The 16,680-nt window shown below is 47.6% G+C and overlaps 1 protein-coding gene across 2 annotated transcripts in view; it reads right to left on the reverse strand.

The window, feature by feature from the left end:
* Positions 1-16,680, reverse strand: part of gpat2 (glycerol-3-phosphate acyltransferase 2, mitochondrial) — a 47,842-nt gene that overhangs the window by 19,778 nt on the left and 11,384 nt on the right. The window contains exons 3-9 of one of the 2 annotated variants that reach the window (XM_014161526.2): positions 16,526-16,636; positions 10,806-10,879; positions 10,591-10,701; positions 9,027-9,149; positions 6,459-6,558; positions 3,745-3,878; positions 3,524-3,623 (exon numbers count right to left, since the gene is read on the reverse strand). In XM_014161526.2, coding sequence (XP_014017001.1) covers positions 3,524-3,623; positions 3,745-3,878; positions 6,459-6,558; positions 9,027-9,149; positions 10,591-10,701; positions 10,806-10,879; positions 16,526-16,636 — 753 coding nt within the window. The remainder of the gene's footprint in view (positions 1-3,523; positions 3,624-3,744; positions 3,879-6,458; positions 6,559-9,026; positions 9,150-10,590; positions 10,702-10,805; positions 10,880-16,525; positions 16,637-16,680) is intronic. The other variant, XM_045703225.1, reaches the window with a different exon arrangement.

A 16,680-nucleotide genomic window follows, 5' to 3' on the forward strand; every position in this document is an offset into this window, starting at 1 on the left:
AAATTGGACTCGTTTTACTGTGGATAAAGATACTTTTGTACCCGTTTCCTCTAGCATCTTCACAAGGTCCTTTGCTGTTGTTTTGGGATTGATTTGCACTTCTCACACCAAAGTACGTTCATCTCTAGGAGACAGAACGTGTCTCCTTCCTGAGCGGTCTGACAGCTGCGTGGTCCCATGGTGTTTATACTTGCGTACTATTGTTTGTACAGATGAACGTGGTACCTTAAGGCATTTGGAAATTGCTCTCAAGGATGAACAAGTCTTGTGGAGGTCTTGGCTGATTTGATTATCCCATGATGTCAAGCAGAGAGGCACTGAGTTTGAAGGTAGGCCTTGAAATACATTCACAGGTACACTTCCAATTTATTCAAATGATGTCAATTAGCCTATCAGAAGCTTCTAAACCATGACATCCTTTTCTGGTATTTTCTAAGCTGTTTAAAGGCCCAGTCAACTTAGTGTATGCAAACTTCTGACCCACTGGAATTATGATACAGTGAATAAGTGAAATAATTTGTCTGTAAACAATTATTGAAAAAATTACTTGTATCATGCACAAAGTAGATGTCCTAACCGACTTGCCAAAACTATAGTTTGTTAACAAGAAATTTGTGGAGTGGTTGTAAAACAAGTTTAAACGACTCCAATCTAAGTGTACGTAAACTTACGACTTCAACTGTGTGTGTACACACACACACACACACACACACACACACACACACACACACACACACACACACACAGCTCAAAAAAATAAAGGGAACACTAAAATAACACATCCTAGATCTGAATGAATGAAATCATCTTATTAAATACTTTTTTCTTTACATAGTTGAATGTGCTGACAACAAAATCACACAAAAATAAATCAATGGAAATCCAATTTATCAACCCATGGAGGTCTGGATTTGGAGTCACACTCAAAATTAAAGTGGAAAACCACACTACAGGCTGATCCAACTTTGATGTAATGTCCTTAAAAAAGTCAAAATGAGGCTCAGTAGTGTGTGTGGCCTCCACGTGCCTATATGACCTCCCTACAACGCCTGGGCATGCTCCTGATGAGGTGGTGGATGGTCTCCTGAGGGATCTCCTCCCAGACCTGGACTAAAGCATCCGCCAACTCCTGGACAGTCTGTGGTGCAACGTGGCGTTGGTGGATGGAGCGAGAGATGATGTCCCAGATGTGCTCAATTGGATTCAGGTCTGGGGAACGGGCGGGCCAGTCCATAGCATCAATGCCTTCCTCTTGCAGGAACTGCTGACACACTCCAGCCACATGAGGTCTAGCATTGTCTTGCATTAAGAGGAACCCAGGGCCAACCGCACCAGCATATGGTCTCACAAGGGGTCTGAGGATCTCATCTTGGTACCTAATGGCAGTCAGGCTACCTCTGGCGAGCACATGGAGGGCTGTGCGGCCCCCCAAAGAAATGCCACCCCACACCATGACTGACCCACCGCCAAACCGGTCATGCTGGAGGATGTTGCAGGCAGCAGAACGTTCTCCACGGCGTCTCCAGACTCTGTCACGTCTGTCACATGTGCTCAGTGTGAACCTGCTTTCATCTGTGAAGAGCACAGGGCGCCAGTGGCGAATTTGCCAATCTTGGTGTTCTCTGGAAAATGCCAAACGTCCTGCACGGTGTTGGGCTGTAAGCACAACCCCCACCTGTGGACGTCGGGCCCTCATACCACCCTCATGGAGTCTGTTTCTGACCGTTTGAGCAGACACATGCACATTTGTGGCCTGCTGGAGGTCATTTTGCAGGGCTCTGGCAGTGCTCCTCCTGCTCCTCCTTGCACAAAGGCGGAGGTAGCGGTCCTGCTGCTGGGTTGTTGCCCTCCTACGGCCTCCTCCACGTCTCCTGATGTACTGGCCTGTCTCCTGGTAGTGCCTCCAAGCTCTGGACACTGCGCTGACAGACACAGCAAACCTTCTTGCCACAGCTCGCATTGATGTGCCATCCTGGATGAGCTGCACTACCTGAGCCACTTGTGTGGGTTGTAGACTCCGTCTCATGCTACCACTAGAGTGAAAGCACCGCCAGCATTCAAAAGTGACCAAAACATCAGCCAGGAAGCATAGGAACTGAGAAGTGGTCTGTGGTCACCACCTGCAGAACCACTCCTTTATTGTGGGTGTCTTGCTAATTGCCTATAATTTCCACCTGTTGTCTATTCCATTTGCACAACAGCATGTGAAATTTATTGTCAATCAGTGTTGCTTCCTAAGTGGACAGTTTGATTTTACAGAAGTGTGATTGACTTGGAGTTACATTGTGTTGTTTAACTGTTGCCTTTATTTTTTTGAGCAGTATACACACACACACACACAACAAAAAAAAAAAAAAAAAAAAAAAAACACACACACACACACACACACACACACACACACACACACACACACACACACACACACACACACACACACACACACACAGCAGGACAGACCAGTGATACTATAGGATGAGCTACAGTAGCTAGATGCTGCCAGAGCCTCAAGTTGTGTTTTTGCTTCTCAGACAGAGTGAATTAAATTACTATTGACCAGCAGACGAGCAGCCCTGTGAAATGAACTCAAACTAGCAGGTCTATTAACAATTGATGCACAGCCAATAGAAATACACACACAGCTGCCTCCCTCCATTTTTCCCTTACTTCCTCCTCCTCTCTCCTCTCCAGCCAACATAGATGCCACAGATTCTCTGGATGGAGATGGGTCTGACAGTGGGGGATGGAGCCGGAGTGTGGGATGGAGATGGGTCTGACAGTGGGGGATGGAGCCGGAGTGTGGGATGGAGATGGGTCTGACAGTGGGGGATGGAGCCGGAGTGTGGGATGGAGATGGGTCTGACAGTGGGGGATGGAGCCGGAGTGTGGGATGGAGATGGGGCTGACAGTGGGGGATGGAGCCGGAGTGTGGGATGGAGATGGGGCTGACAGTGGGGGATGGAGCCGGAATGTGGGATGGAGATGGGGCTGACAGTGGGGGATGGAGCCAGAGTGTGGGATGGAGATGGGTCTGACAGTGGGGGATGGAGCCAGAGTGTGGGATGGAGATGGGTCTGACAATGGGGGATGGAGCCGGAGTGTGGGATGGAGATGGGTCTGACAGTGGGGGATGGAGCCGGAGTGTGGGATGGAGATGAGTCTGACAGTGGGGGATGGAGCTGGAGATGGGTCTGACAGTGGGGGATGGAGCTGGAGTGTGGGATGGAATTGGGTCTGACAGTGTGGGATGGAGCTGGAGATGGGTCTGACAGTGGGGGATGGAGCTGGAGTGTGGGATGGAAATGGGGCTGACAGTGTGGGATGGAGCCGGTGTGTGGGATGGAGCCGGAGTGTGGGATGGAGATGAGATGGGGACAGGCTGGGTTCGGGTTGAAGTTCTGCCATCAGCATGCCAAGGAGTGCAATAAAGATGGTGCGCGTGTGTGTTTAACCCAAGTTCCATTTCTCCCCTTCCCCTGAAATACGAAGGTCTCTCGAATCCACTTGTTGATGGAGACAGACTTACGGAGGTCATGACTGATGAGTAGAGGTTGTCGGTCTCTGCTTCCTGTTCTGTGATTGGATCTGGTGGGAGGAGGACCACGCCAAGTCTCTGCAGGACTGACCTATAGGAACAGGGTATACCAGTCAGGTGACAGGAAGAGAGTAGAGCAGCCAAACTGCCATACCAGGTTGTCTTTTTGTCAATCACTGACTGTCTGTGTGTGTGTTTGCGCACGCACGTACCTGAACCAGTTGTTGTGTATCTGTAGGTGACAGAGTGTGTATGGCACTCTCAGGTTGTGACAGAAGAGAACCAGGGGGATGAGAGCATAGTCCACGATACTCTGAGGCACACACACATACACCAGTGACGCACCCTGAAAAACAAAACACATTCATTCCTCCAATCGATCTTCTACACACACACCTACATATCTTCTTACACTCTGATCAAATGTCTGTGTGTGCGTGTGTGTTCGCCAAAGTTTCCTGGGGGGGACGCAACCTTTATTTGAGGGTTAAAATATCCTTATCATCATCCTTAAATAGCCGATAGGTACACCTAAAATATGTCATGAGTCTTGTTAAAATATGTATAATTACAGTAAATTAGCTTCAAAACAACATTTTATTTTACGATGGTTATAGCATATTTTAATTTTAAAAAAGATTTTATTTTAACCTTTATTTAACTAGGCATGTCAGTTAAGAACAAATTCTTATTTTGCAATGACGGCCTACACCGGCCAAACCCGGACGACGCTGGGCCAAGTGTGTGCCACCCTATGGGACTCCCAATCACGGCCGGTTGTGATACAGCCTGGATTCGAACCAGTGACTGAGATGCAGTGCCTTAGACCGCTGCGCCACTCGGGAGCCCCATCACTATTGATTTAATATAGAGCCCTAGAAAGACCTTGTCTGACGACTCAAAATGAATTATTCTGCTGCTCTATGTTCGCTACATACGTCAGTCAGACTGCCATCGTTGAAGTCGTTTGTGGTGACGTCAAAATGAGGGGTGTTGTACAAAATAAAGTCATCAGTGATTGGATCGTCTCTAACCAGAGTATCAACGGCAATTACGAATTTTCTAAATGCAGCTTTACCCATGTGTGTTCTGGCTCTGGCCCAATGCATCGGTTTCTAGGACCAATAAGAACGGTTCAAATGTCTTTGCATTCTAGAAATAGTCGGGGAGATACTCAGATCCAGACTCTAACGTCCATGGGCGTGGCGTAGCATTTGGCTGGAGCAAGGAGTTTGGGTAGCCAGGCAAAGAAAGACCCTCATACAGTGAGGGAAAAATTTGATTTGATCCCATGCTGATTTTGTACATTTGCCCACTTACAAAGAAATGATCAGTCTATAATTTTAATGGTAGGTTTATTTGAACAGTGAGAGACGGAATAACAACAAAAAAATCCTGAAAAACGCATGTCAAAAATGTTATAAAATGATTTGCATTTTAACGAGGGAAATAAGTATTTGACCCCTCTGCAAAACATGACTTAGTACTTGGTGGAAAAACCCTTGTTGGCAATCAGAGGTCAGACGTTTCTTGTAGTTGGCCACCAGGTTTGCACACATCTCAGGAGGGATTTTGTCCCACTCCTCTTTGCAGATCTTCTCCAAGTCATTAAGGTTTCGAGGCTGACGTTTGGCAACTCGAACCTTCAGCTCCCTCCACAGATTTTCTATGGGATTAATGTCTGGAGACTGGCTAGGCCACTCCAGGACCTTAATGTGCTTCTTCTTGAGCCACTACTTTGTTGCCTTGACCGTGTGTTTTGGGTCATTGTCATGCTGGAATACCCATCCACGACCCATTTTCAATGCCCTGGCTGAGGGAAGGAGGTTCTCACCCAAGATTTGACGGTACATGGCCCCGTCCATCGTCCCTTTGATGCGGTGAATTTGCCCTGTCCCCTTAGCAGAAAAACACCCCCAAAGCATAATGTTTCCACCTCCATGTTTGACGGTGGGGATGGTGTTCTGGGGTCATACGCAGCATTCCTCCTCCTCCAAACACGGCGAGTTGAGTTGATTCCAAAGAGCTCCATTTTGGTCCCATCTGACCACAACACTTTCATCCAGTTGTCCTCTGAATCATTCAGATGTTCATTGGCAAACTTCAGACGGACATGTATATGTGCTTTCTTGAGCAGGGGGACCTTGCGGGCACTGCAGGATTTCAGTCCTTCACGGCGTAGTGTGTTACCAATTGTTTTCTTGGTGACTATGGTCCCAGCTGCCTTGAGATCATTGACAAGATCCTCCTGTGTAGTTCTGGGCTGATTCCTCACCGTTCTCATGATCATTGCAACTCCACGAGGTGAGATTTTGCATGGAGCCCCAGGCCGAGGGAGATTGACAGTCCTTTTGTGTTTTTTTCATTTGCGAATAATCGCACCAACTGTTGTCACCTTCTCACCAAGCTGCTTGGCGATGGTCTTGTAGCCCATTCCAGCCTTGTGTAGGTCTACGATCTTGTCCCTGAAATCCTTGGAGAGCTCTTTGGTCTTGGCCATGGTGGAGAGTTTGGAATCTGATTGATTGATTGCTTCTGTGGACAGGTGTCTTTTATACAGGTAACAAGCTGAGATTAGGAGCACTCCCTTTAAGAGTGTGCTCCTAATCTCAGCTCGTTACCTGTATAAAAGACACCTGGGAGCCAGCAATCTTTCTGATTGAGAGGGGGTCAAATACTTATTTCCCTCATTAAAATGCAAATCAATTTATAACATTTTTTACATGCGTTTTTCTGGATTTTTTGTTGTTATTCTGTCTCACTGTTCAAATAAACCTACCATTAAAATTATAGACTGATCATTTCTTTGTCAGTGGGCAAACGTACAAAATCATCATGGGATCAAATACTTTTTTCCTTCACTGTCTCTATGGGGTACATATGAAAATGTCTGTATGACAGTGTGTGTGTGTGAGTGAGTGAATACCTGCTTTGAGGCTCTGTGCAGAGGAGCCATGTGGTTCAGGTTGACCTGAACACTGCAGAACACTGACCCAAACACCTTCAGCAACACCCAGCATACCAGCCTGGAGAGAGAGACAAACACCTTCAGCAACACCCAGCCTGGAGAGAGAGACAAACCCCTTCAGCAACACTCAGCCTACCAGCCTGGAGAGAGAGAGACAAACACCTTCAGCAACACTCAGCGTGGAGAGAGACAAACCCCTTCAGCAACACTCAGCCTAGAGAGAGAAACAAACCCCTTCAGCAACACCCAGCCTGGAGAGACAAACGCCTTCAGCAACACTCAGCCTAAAGAGAGAGACAAACCCCTTCAGCAACACTCAGCCTAAAGAGAGAGACAAACCCCTTCAGCAACACTCAGCCTAAAGAGAGAGACAAACCCCTTCAGCAACACTCAGCCTACCGGCCTGGAGAGAGAGACAAACACCTTCAGCAACACCCAGCCTGGAGAGAGAGAGAAACTCCTTCAGCCTAGAGAGAGAGACAAACCCCTTCAGCAACACTCAGCCTACCAGCCTGGAGAGAGAGAGAAACACCTTCCGCAACACCCAGTCTGGAGAGACAAACGCCTTCAGCAACACTCAGCCTAGAGAGAGACAAACCCCTTCAGCAACACTCAGCCTAGAGAGAGAGACAAACCCCTTCAGCGACACTCAGCCTAGAGAGAGAGACAAACCCCTTCAGCAACACTCAGCCTAGAGAGAGAGAGACAAACCCCTTCAGCAACACTCAGCCTAGAGAGAGAGAGAGAGAGAGACAAACCCCTTCAGCAACAATCAGCCTAGAGGGAGACAAACCCCTTCAGCAACACTCAGCCTAGAGGGAGACAAACTCCTTCAGCAACACTCAGCCTGGAGAGAGAGACAAACCCCTTCAGCAACACTCAGCCTAGAGAGAGACAAACCCCTTCAGCAACACTCAGCCTAGAGAGAGACAAACCCCTTCAGCAACACTCAGCCTAGAGAGAGAGACAAACCCCTTCAGCAACACTCAGCCTAGAGAGAGACAAACCCCTTCAGCAACACTCAGCCTAGAGAGAGAGACAAACCCCTTCAGCAACACTCAGCCTAGAGAGAGAGACAAACCCCTTCAGCAACACTCAGCCTAGAGAGAGAGACAAACCCCTTCAGCAACACTCAGCCTAGAGAGAGAGACAAACCCCTTCAGCAACACTCAGCCTAGAGAGAGAGACAAACCCCTTCAGCAACACTCAGCCTAGAGAGAGAGACAAACCCCTTCAGCAACACTCAGCCTAGGAGAGAGAGACAAACCCCTTCAGCAACACTCAGCCTAGAGAGAGAGACAAACCCCTTCAGCAACACTCAGCCTAGAGAGAGAGACAAACACCTTCAGCAACACTCAGCCTACCGGCCTGGAGAGAGAGACAACCACCTTCAGCAACACCCAGCCTGGAGAGAGAGAGAAACTCCTTCAGCCTGGAGAGAGAGACAAACGCCTTCAGCAACACTCAGCCTAGAGAGAGAAACAAACCCCTTCAGCAACACTCAGCCTAGAGAGAGAAACAAACCCCTTCAGCAACACTCAGCCTAGAGAGAGAAACAAACACCTTCAGCAACACTCAGCCTAGAGAGAGAAACAAACCCTTTCAGCAACACTCAGCCTACCAGCCTGGAGAGAGACAAACCCCTTCAGCAACACTTAGCCTAGAGAGAGACAAACCCTAAAAACATAGCTGTATGTGAGCTCAATCAAGCAATTATTTCAAAAGAATTGTAAAGCCCTTTCAACCTCAGCAGTTGTCACAAAGTGCTTTACAGAGCTCTCAGGAGTGCTCTAATTCTAAAGAGTGTTTGTGAGGGAAAGATAGGAGAAACATGACACTGATATGGAGAAAGCGCAGGGTAAACCCATTTGAATTTAATCACTTGAATCAGTTCTTTGTAGTTTGACAACCCTGTTTGTAAGCTTTTAAATGATATCAAACTTTTAGATTTTCCAGTGATGAAGGCATTCAGGTCCAAAAAGTCCCCTTTTGAGCACTTCTACAATGGACAAACATGAAACGTTTTGTTTAAATCAAAAAGGATGCTATGAAAAAGTAAATGAATTGAAATGGATTTACCCCGAGGGGGAGGGGTAGAAAGAGAGAGAAGATAAAGAGGATCAGATGACATTGGCTGGAAATTAGATGGAAGTCGTGGGGGGAGAGAGAGTGCGTGCGAGAGCGAGCGCTGGTGGAGAGAAGTAGACAGATTTTAAAGACAACCACAATAGAATTCCAATGACCGAGTATATCTACTGGGGATGGAATTGAAAAGAGAATTTTCAATTCCATCCGGGCCGACATTATATTCCACCATCTATGGAATCTGAAAGGCAGTGAAATTCAGAAGGCAGGTCAAATTAGCTCCAAGACAGGATTTCAATGACATTCCAAAAACAAATTCCAAGATTTATGGAACAGACAGTTAATCCCAAATGGCACTCTATTCCCTTTTTTCACTACTTTTGATCGGGCTCTATGGGCCTTTTGGGACGCATCCACAACCAGCCGGACAGACAGACCCACCGTATAAGCTGTGGAGAGATGCAGGTGTTGATGAGGGGGAAGTAGGGGATAAGGTGGGTGAGTGAGCCCCGGGTGTCTCCCCCCGCTGGTGCCATGTCTGGTGAGGAGAGAGCCTTCTGCACCCTGAAACACACATACGTTGGGATAGGAAACACAGGACAAAACAGCCATTTTACTTAACACGTGCACAAACACGTATGCACGCACTCATACACACAACCACTTGGGGTGAGCTTGGGTGAGTTCCCAGCCATCAAGGACGTACATGCAAGGGGGTGTCTGAGAAAGGCCAGAAAATGGCTAAAGACTCCAGCCACCCGAGACATGGACTGTTCTCCATACTCCCGTCCGGCAGATGGTACCGGTGCATCAAAGCTCAGAACGACAGACTCTTAAACAGTTTTTATCCCCTAACCATAAGACTGTTAAAAGGCTAACTACTACTACTCGCCCTCACACCTACGCTGCTGCTAAAATCCTTAATTAGATTTATTATTTCCACTACGCTGCTGTTCATTGATTGCCATTATCTATCTATTTTATCCTGCTATTGGCCACTATTACTCCCGTTCACATTTATACACTCATCGGACAGTTTATTAGGTACACCCATCTAGTACTGGGTCGGACGCCCTTTGCCTCCAGACCAACCTGAATTAATCAGGAGAAGGATTCTACAAGGTGTCGGAAATGTTCGTTTGGTATCAAGGAACCTATCGTGTGCCATGAAAACATTCCCCACACAAGTACACTACCGCTACCAGCCTGTACGAACCAGGATGGGTTCATGGACCTCTCAACAAGCTGTTTTTGCCCACAGGACTGCCGCTGACTGGATGTTTTTTGTTTGTCACACCATTCTCTGTAAACCCTAGACACGATCATGCGTGAAAAGCCAAGGAGGGAATTCGTTTGAGTTACTGGATCTGGCACGCCTGGCACCGACGATCATACCGCGGTCAAAGTCGCTTAAGCCACTCGTTTTGCCTGTTCTAACATTGACTCAAACCATTTTTGTGAATGGGGTGGTGTACCTAATAAACTGGCATGTGAGTGTATATCTGCTGGTCCCAGTGGTTTTCAATTAATGTGGTCTTGTTTTTTCCAGAGAGAGAGAGAGTTTAGGTACATAGCGATCCATTTGTTATATGTCTGCAGGAACGATCCATTTTCGCTATACTATTTTTTAAAGTGATTACTGCACTGTTGTGTAGAGCTTGCTAGTTAAACATTTACGCTTCAAACACACCGACAGCATCATTGCGCAAAATAGTATGCAGCATCATCTGGACATGTGTGCAACAAAAGTTCAACATTCACCTTCTGCTACCATTTCTGTCAAGCCGTCTACACATACAGTTTGACACATACGTTCAATAAATCCAACATCTGCACCACACAGAACGCACTGCAACTGCCTCTGCAACACAATGCTGCACAGCAAACGCAGCGTTTCATTGGAAATTAATGTAATTCTGGTGTACCAAAATGCAATGACGCCATCGGTGTGTTCGAAGCGTTAACTGTACTTATGCATGCAACAATAAAGCTTGAACACACACACCTGTTGCTTTGGGAGACTCGCTCCACTCTGTCAGTAGCAGGACTAGGGTAGACCCTGCAGCCTCTGACCAACAGCACACAGCACACTCTCCTCACCAGCCAACCACGATACCTACAACACCCAGGAAACATCACATCATTGTGTGTTTGCATGCAGTGTAAGGCCGTGGAGGTCTGTGTGTGTGTGTGTGTGTGTAATATATGTGTTACGTCTACCTGGTGTGGGTCTCATTGACACTCAGTAGATTATGGAAGCCCAGAGAGGGTATGGTCTGTCCCAGCTTCTTGCCCTGAAACACAACCTAGTTGGTTAGACCAGTCCAAAGACTACTACACACTATCAGTACCACACCTCATAATAATGGCTGGAATTGAGTGATGGAATGGTATGAAACACACGTTTGATGTGATTGACACCGTTCCATGAATTTTGTTCCAGACATTACTATGAACCCATCCTGATTTAAAGTGCCTCCAGCCACCACTGCTGCAGAGATTGACTGATGTGAACAGTAAACGTCCTCTAAGGACTTCATTTAAATGGGGCCATTTATTAGGACATGACTGGGTTTGCTAAATGTGCTTTGTGTGTCAGGTCAACCCCATCTCTATGGGTACACCTCAATAGCCTCTCTCTATAGACCCTTTTCCAGTACACGACACACTGACGTCGCGCACAGATGCGCACGACTCTTGGCGGCAGTAAGAAAGCCATCACCATTTGCGGCCATTCAACATTTAGATTTACGTTTTTATTACTTCTAAACTTAATACGTTTTTTGGGTTCTCATACGCTTACAATGATGTTTTGATTCTTGCTTGAACAGTCGCTAAGATTATATTTTGTGATTGTTTTGCAAAATAACTATTTTGGATGAAACAGTTGTTAGCTAGAATGCTAACACTCCTTCTTATAAGCTGTAGCAAAAACTAGCCAAAGAGAAATTTTACTGGTTGAAGTTTAAGTGTTTAAGTATAATGTAATTGATTTGCAATGATGACACAAACAACATATTAAGCAAGATATTCATACATTAATCCAATTATAATCCAAAAGTAGGGTGAAATAAGCTACATGTAAATAGAGACGGTTCAATAAGAACGCCCTGTGTTCTGCCACCCTCATGCGGCAAAGTCTGCAAACACAGAAAGGGGTCTTATAGGCACCCCCTCCATAGGCTCGCTCTCTGGGCACCCCCCCATAGGCTCGCTCTCTGGGCGGCACCCCCCATAGGCTCGCTCTCTGGGCGGCACCCCCTCCATAGGCTCGCTCTCTGGGCGGCACCCCCTCCATAGGCTCGCTCCCTGGGCACCCCCTCCATAGGCTCGCTCTCTGGGCACCCCCTCCATAGGCTCGCTCTCTGGGCACCCCCTCCATAGGCTCGCTCTCTGGGCACCCCCTCCATAGGCTCGCTCTCTGGGCACCCCCTCCATAGGCTCGCTCTCTGGGCACCCCCCTCCATAGGCTCGCTCTCTGGGCACCCCCTCCATAGGCTCGCTCTCTGGGCACCCCCTCCATAGGCTCGCTCTCTGGGCACCCCCTCCATAGGCTCGCTCTCTGGGCACCCCCTCCATAGGCTCGCTCTCTGGGCACCCCCTCCATAGGCTCGCTCTCTGGGCACCCCCTCCATAGGCTCGCTCTCTGGGCACCCCCTCCATAGGCTCGCTCTCTGGGCACCCCCTCCATAGGCTCGCTCTCTGGGCACCCCCTCCATAGGCTCGCTCTCTGGGCACCCCCTCCATAGGCTCGCTCTCCGGGCACTGATCGGTTGAAAAGCATGCATTTAGTTTTACTAGCATTTAAGAGCAGTTGGAGGCCACGGAAGGAGTGTTGTATGGCATTGAAGCTTGTCTGGAAGTTTGTTAACACAGTGTCCAAAGAAGGGCCAGAAGTATCCAGAATGGTGTTGTCTGCGTAGAGGTGGATCAGAGAATCACCCGCAGCAAAAGCGACATTGATATATACAGAGAAAAGAGTCGGCCAGAGAATTGAACCCTGTGGCACCCCCATAGAGACTGCCAGAGGTCCGGACAACAGGCCCTCCGATTTGACACAACTCTATCTCTATCTGAGAAGTAGTTGGTGAATCAGGCTAGGCAGTCATTTGAGAAACCAAGGCTATTGAGTCTGCCGATAAGAATGTGGTGATTGACAGAGTCGAAAGCCTTGGCCAGGTCGATGAAGATGGCTGCACAGTACTGTCTTTCATCGATGGCGGTTATGATATCGTTTAGGACCTTCAGCGTTGCTAAGGTGCACCCATAACCAGCTCGGAAACCAGATTGCATAGCGGAGAAGGTACAGTAGGATTCAAAATGGTCAGTGATCTGGCTTTAGAAAGGGCAGGATAGATATAGGTCTATAACAGTTTGGGTCTAGAGTGTCTCCCCCTTTGAAAGGGGGATGACCGAGGCAGCTTTCCAATCTTTAGTGATCTCAGATGATACGAAAGAGGTTGAATAGGCTAGTAATAGGGGTTGCAACAATTGCGGCGGATAAATTTAGAAAGAGAGGTTCCAGATTGTCAAGCCCAGCTGATTTGTAGGGGTCTTGATTTTACAGCTCTTTCAGAACATCAGCTATCTGGATTTGGGTGAAGGAGAAGCGCGTGGGGGGGGCTTGGGCAAGTTGCTGCGGGGGGTGCAGAGCTGTTGGCCGGGGTAGGGGTAGCCAGGTGGAAAGCAAGGCCAGCTGTAGAAAAATGCTTATTGAAATTCTCAACTATAGTGGATTTACCGGTGGTGACAGTGTTTCCTAGCCTCAGTGCAGTGGGCAGCTGCTCTTATTCTCCATGGACTTAAGTGTCCCAAAACGTTTGGAAATTTGTGTTACAGAATGCAAAATTCTGTTTGAAAAAGCTAGCTTTTGCTTTCCTGACGGACTGTGTATATTGGTTCCTAACTTCCCTGAAAAGTTGCATATCGCGGGGGCTATTCGACACTAATGCAGTACGCCACATGATGTTTTTGTGCTGGTCAAGGGCAGTTAAGTCTGGAGTGAACCAAGGGCTATATCTGTTCTTAGTTCTACATTTAAAAAAATGGGGCATGCTTATTTAAAGAATAACCAGGTGTCCTCTACTGACGGGATGAGGTCAATATCCTTCCAGGACACCAGGGATCCTTCCTGCCAGGGCGATTAGAAAGGCCTGCTTGCTGAAGTGTTTTAGGGAGCGTTTGACAGTGAAGAGGGGTGGTTGTTTGACCGCAGACCCATTACAGATGCAGGCAATGAGGCAGTGGTCGCTGAGATCCTGGTTGAAGACAGCAGAGGTGTATTTAAAGGGCAGGTTGGTCAGGATGATATCTATGAGGGTGCCCGTGTTTACGGATTTGGGGTTGTACCTGGTAGGTTCCTCGATCATTTGTGTGAGATTGAGGGCATCTAGCTTAGATTGTAGGACGGACGGGGTGTTAAGCATATCCTAGTTTAGGTCACCCAACAGTACGAACTCTGAAGATAAATGAGGGGCAATCAATTCGCATATGGAGTCCAGGGCACAACGGGGGCTGAGGGGGGCTATAGCAGGCGGCAACAGTGAGAGACTTATTCTGGAAAGGTGGATTTTTAGAAGTAGAAGCTCAAACTGGTTTGGGTACAGACCTGGATAGCATGACAGAACTCTGCAAGCTCTCTGCAGTAGATTGCGACCCCGCCCCTTTTGACAGTTCTATCTTGGCGGAAAATGCTGTAGTTGGGGAAATTTCCGAATTTTTGGTGGCCTTCCTAAGCCAGGATTCAGACATGGCTAGGACATCAGGGTTGGTGGAGTGTGCTAAAGCAGTGAATAAAACAAACTTAGGGAGGAGGCTTCTGATGTTAACATGCATGAAACCAAGGCTTTTACGGTTACAGAAGTTAACAAATGATAGCGCCTGGGGAATAGGAGTGGTACTGGGGTCTATAGGGCCTGGGTTAAGCTCTACATCACCAGAGGAACAGAGTAGGAGTAGGGTAAGGGTATGGCTAAAGGCTATAAGAAATGGTCATCTAGTGCGTTGGGAACAGGGAATAAAAGGAGCAGATTTCTGGGCATTGTAGAATAGATTCAGGGCATAATGTACAAGGGTAAGGCAGGATGTGAGTAAACCTAGGCGTTGAGTGACGAGAGGTTTCATCTCTGGTGGGACCAGTTAAGGTCTCCGCATGTGTGGGGGGTGGGACAAAAGAGCTATCTAAGGTAAGGTGAGCGGGACTGAAACAATAAGGACTAACCGAGAGAGGCATAAAGCAGTCATAGGTGTTGATCGGGAGAGCTAAGACAACAACGGGTAAATGGCGATGAAAGGGCAGAGCAGGTCAGTTAGGTACATACAGGACCTGAGTTCGAGGCTGGGGCCAACAGATAAACAAAATGAGGTACCGTGTTATTGTAACAGTCCGGGGGGCATCAGCTGTGTAGCCGAGTGATCATAGGGTCCAAAGAACAGCAATAGGTTAGTCAGGGAGCCGTTCAGTAGTCAGTACTACGCTAGGTGAGTGGGAGACACGGCGCTTAGAAAGCTAGCGGGCCGGGGTAAGAAGATGGATCTTCGGCGACATCGCAACAGAAAAGCCTGTTGCGATGTCGGCAGACCAGACAACGTCGGCAGACCAGTCGTGATGGATCGGCGGGGTTCCGCATCGACAAAGGGTCCAGGCCAATTGGCAAAAGAGGTATTGTAGCCCTAGAATTAGCTGGTATATGGGCCTAGCTCGTGGCTAGCTCAAGGCTAACTGGTGCTTGCTTTGGGACAGAGGCGTTAGCTAACAGTAACCACTCGGTAGCAGCTAGCTAGCTGCAATGATCCGGTGTAATGATCCAGAGCGGCAGAAATCCGGTGATGTGGTAGGGGGAAGCAGTTTGATATGCTCTGGGTTGATATCGCGCTGTGCAGACTGGCATGTATTGTCCGTGCTAAAGCTGGCGGTGTCCGAGCTAAAAGGTGAAGACCTCTAGCCGTGGCTAATAAAGACTAGTAGCTAGTTAGCTGGCTAGCTCCTGACAGAGGTTCCAGTTATAAGGAATAAAAATAGCTGATGCGTACCACATTGGGTGAGGCGGGTTGCAGGAAAGTATATTTAGTTTGTAAACAGAAAGTGAGATTAAAATGTATACAAGAAAAGAAAAAGCCGGCTATTTACACGGGATAAGACAAAGACACGATCGACTGCTACACCATCTTGGATTTGCATCTGCTACGCCATCTTGGATTTGCATTAGTCTGAAAACAGTAGTTAGTGTGTCAAAATGGAGGAACACAAGGAAAAGGAAGACACTATTGAGAAGCACTCTCTTTTATAAACCCGGTGGTTCGAGCCCTGAATGCCCGAAAGCTACAGTATGTCAGACCATATACAATAGGTATGACAAAAAATAAGTATTTACTGTTCTAATTACGTTGGTAACCAGTTCATAATAGCAATAAGCCACCTCAGGGGTTTGTGGTATATGGCCAATATACCACGGCTAAGGGCTATATCCAGGCACTCTGCGTTGCGTCGTCCTTAAGAACAGCCCTTAGCTGTGGAATATTGGACATATACCACAAACCCCTGAGGTCATATTGCTTAATTATACAACGGGTGGTTTGGAATTCCCATTGTTAGAGCCTATCCTGCCCATGATATACAAGACAACCACAGGAGGTTGGTGGCAACTTAATTTGGGAGAATGGGCTTATGGTAATGACTGGAGCGGACTTAGTGGAATGGTATCAAATACATCAAACAAATGGTTTCCAGGTGTTTGATGCCATTTGCGCCGTTCCGGACATTATTATGAGCCGTTCTCCCCTCAGCAGCCTCTACTGGAGACAACATACACATGGCCTGTACATTCATAAAAAGTGCCATTGTTTACGTTGTTACCTAGCAACGCACTACTACTCCTCCTCGGGCCTTATTGCTTAAGTACCCACCTCGCCTCGCTCTCCATTCCCCTCCCCCTACTTACCAGGCTGTCAGGGGTACACTGGTGGCAACATTGTCCTACAGATGGTCTGAATTTCCCGAGGTAGGGAGCTACAGTCTTCAGCTTCTTCTTGATCTTCGACCCCCACGACAACTAACAGGGAGAGAATGTAGAGATATCGCATTAACATACACACA

Source organism: Salmo salar, chromosome ssa20 (assembly GCF_905237065.1).
Source record: "Salmo salar chromosome ssa20, Ssal_v3.1, whole genome shotgun sequence".
In the NCBI taxonomy this organism is placed as follows: Eukaryota; Metazoa; Chordata; class Actinopteri; order Salmoniformes; family Salmonidae; genus Salmo; species Salmo salar.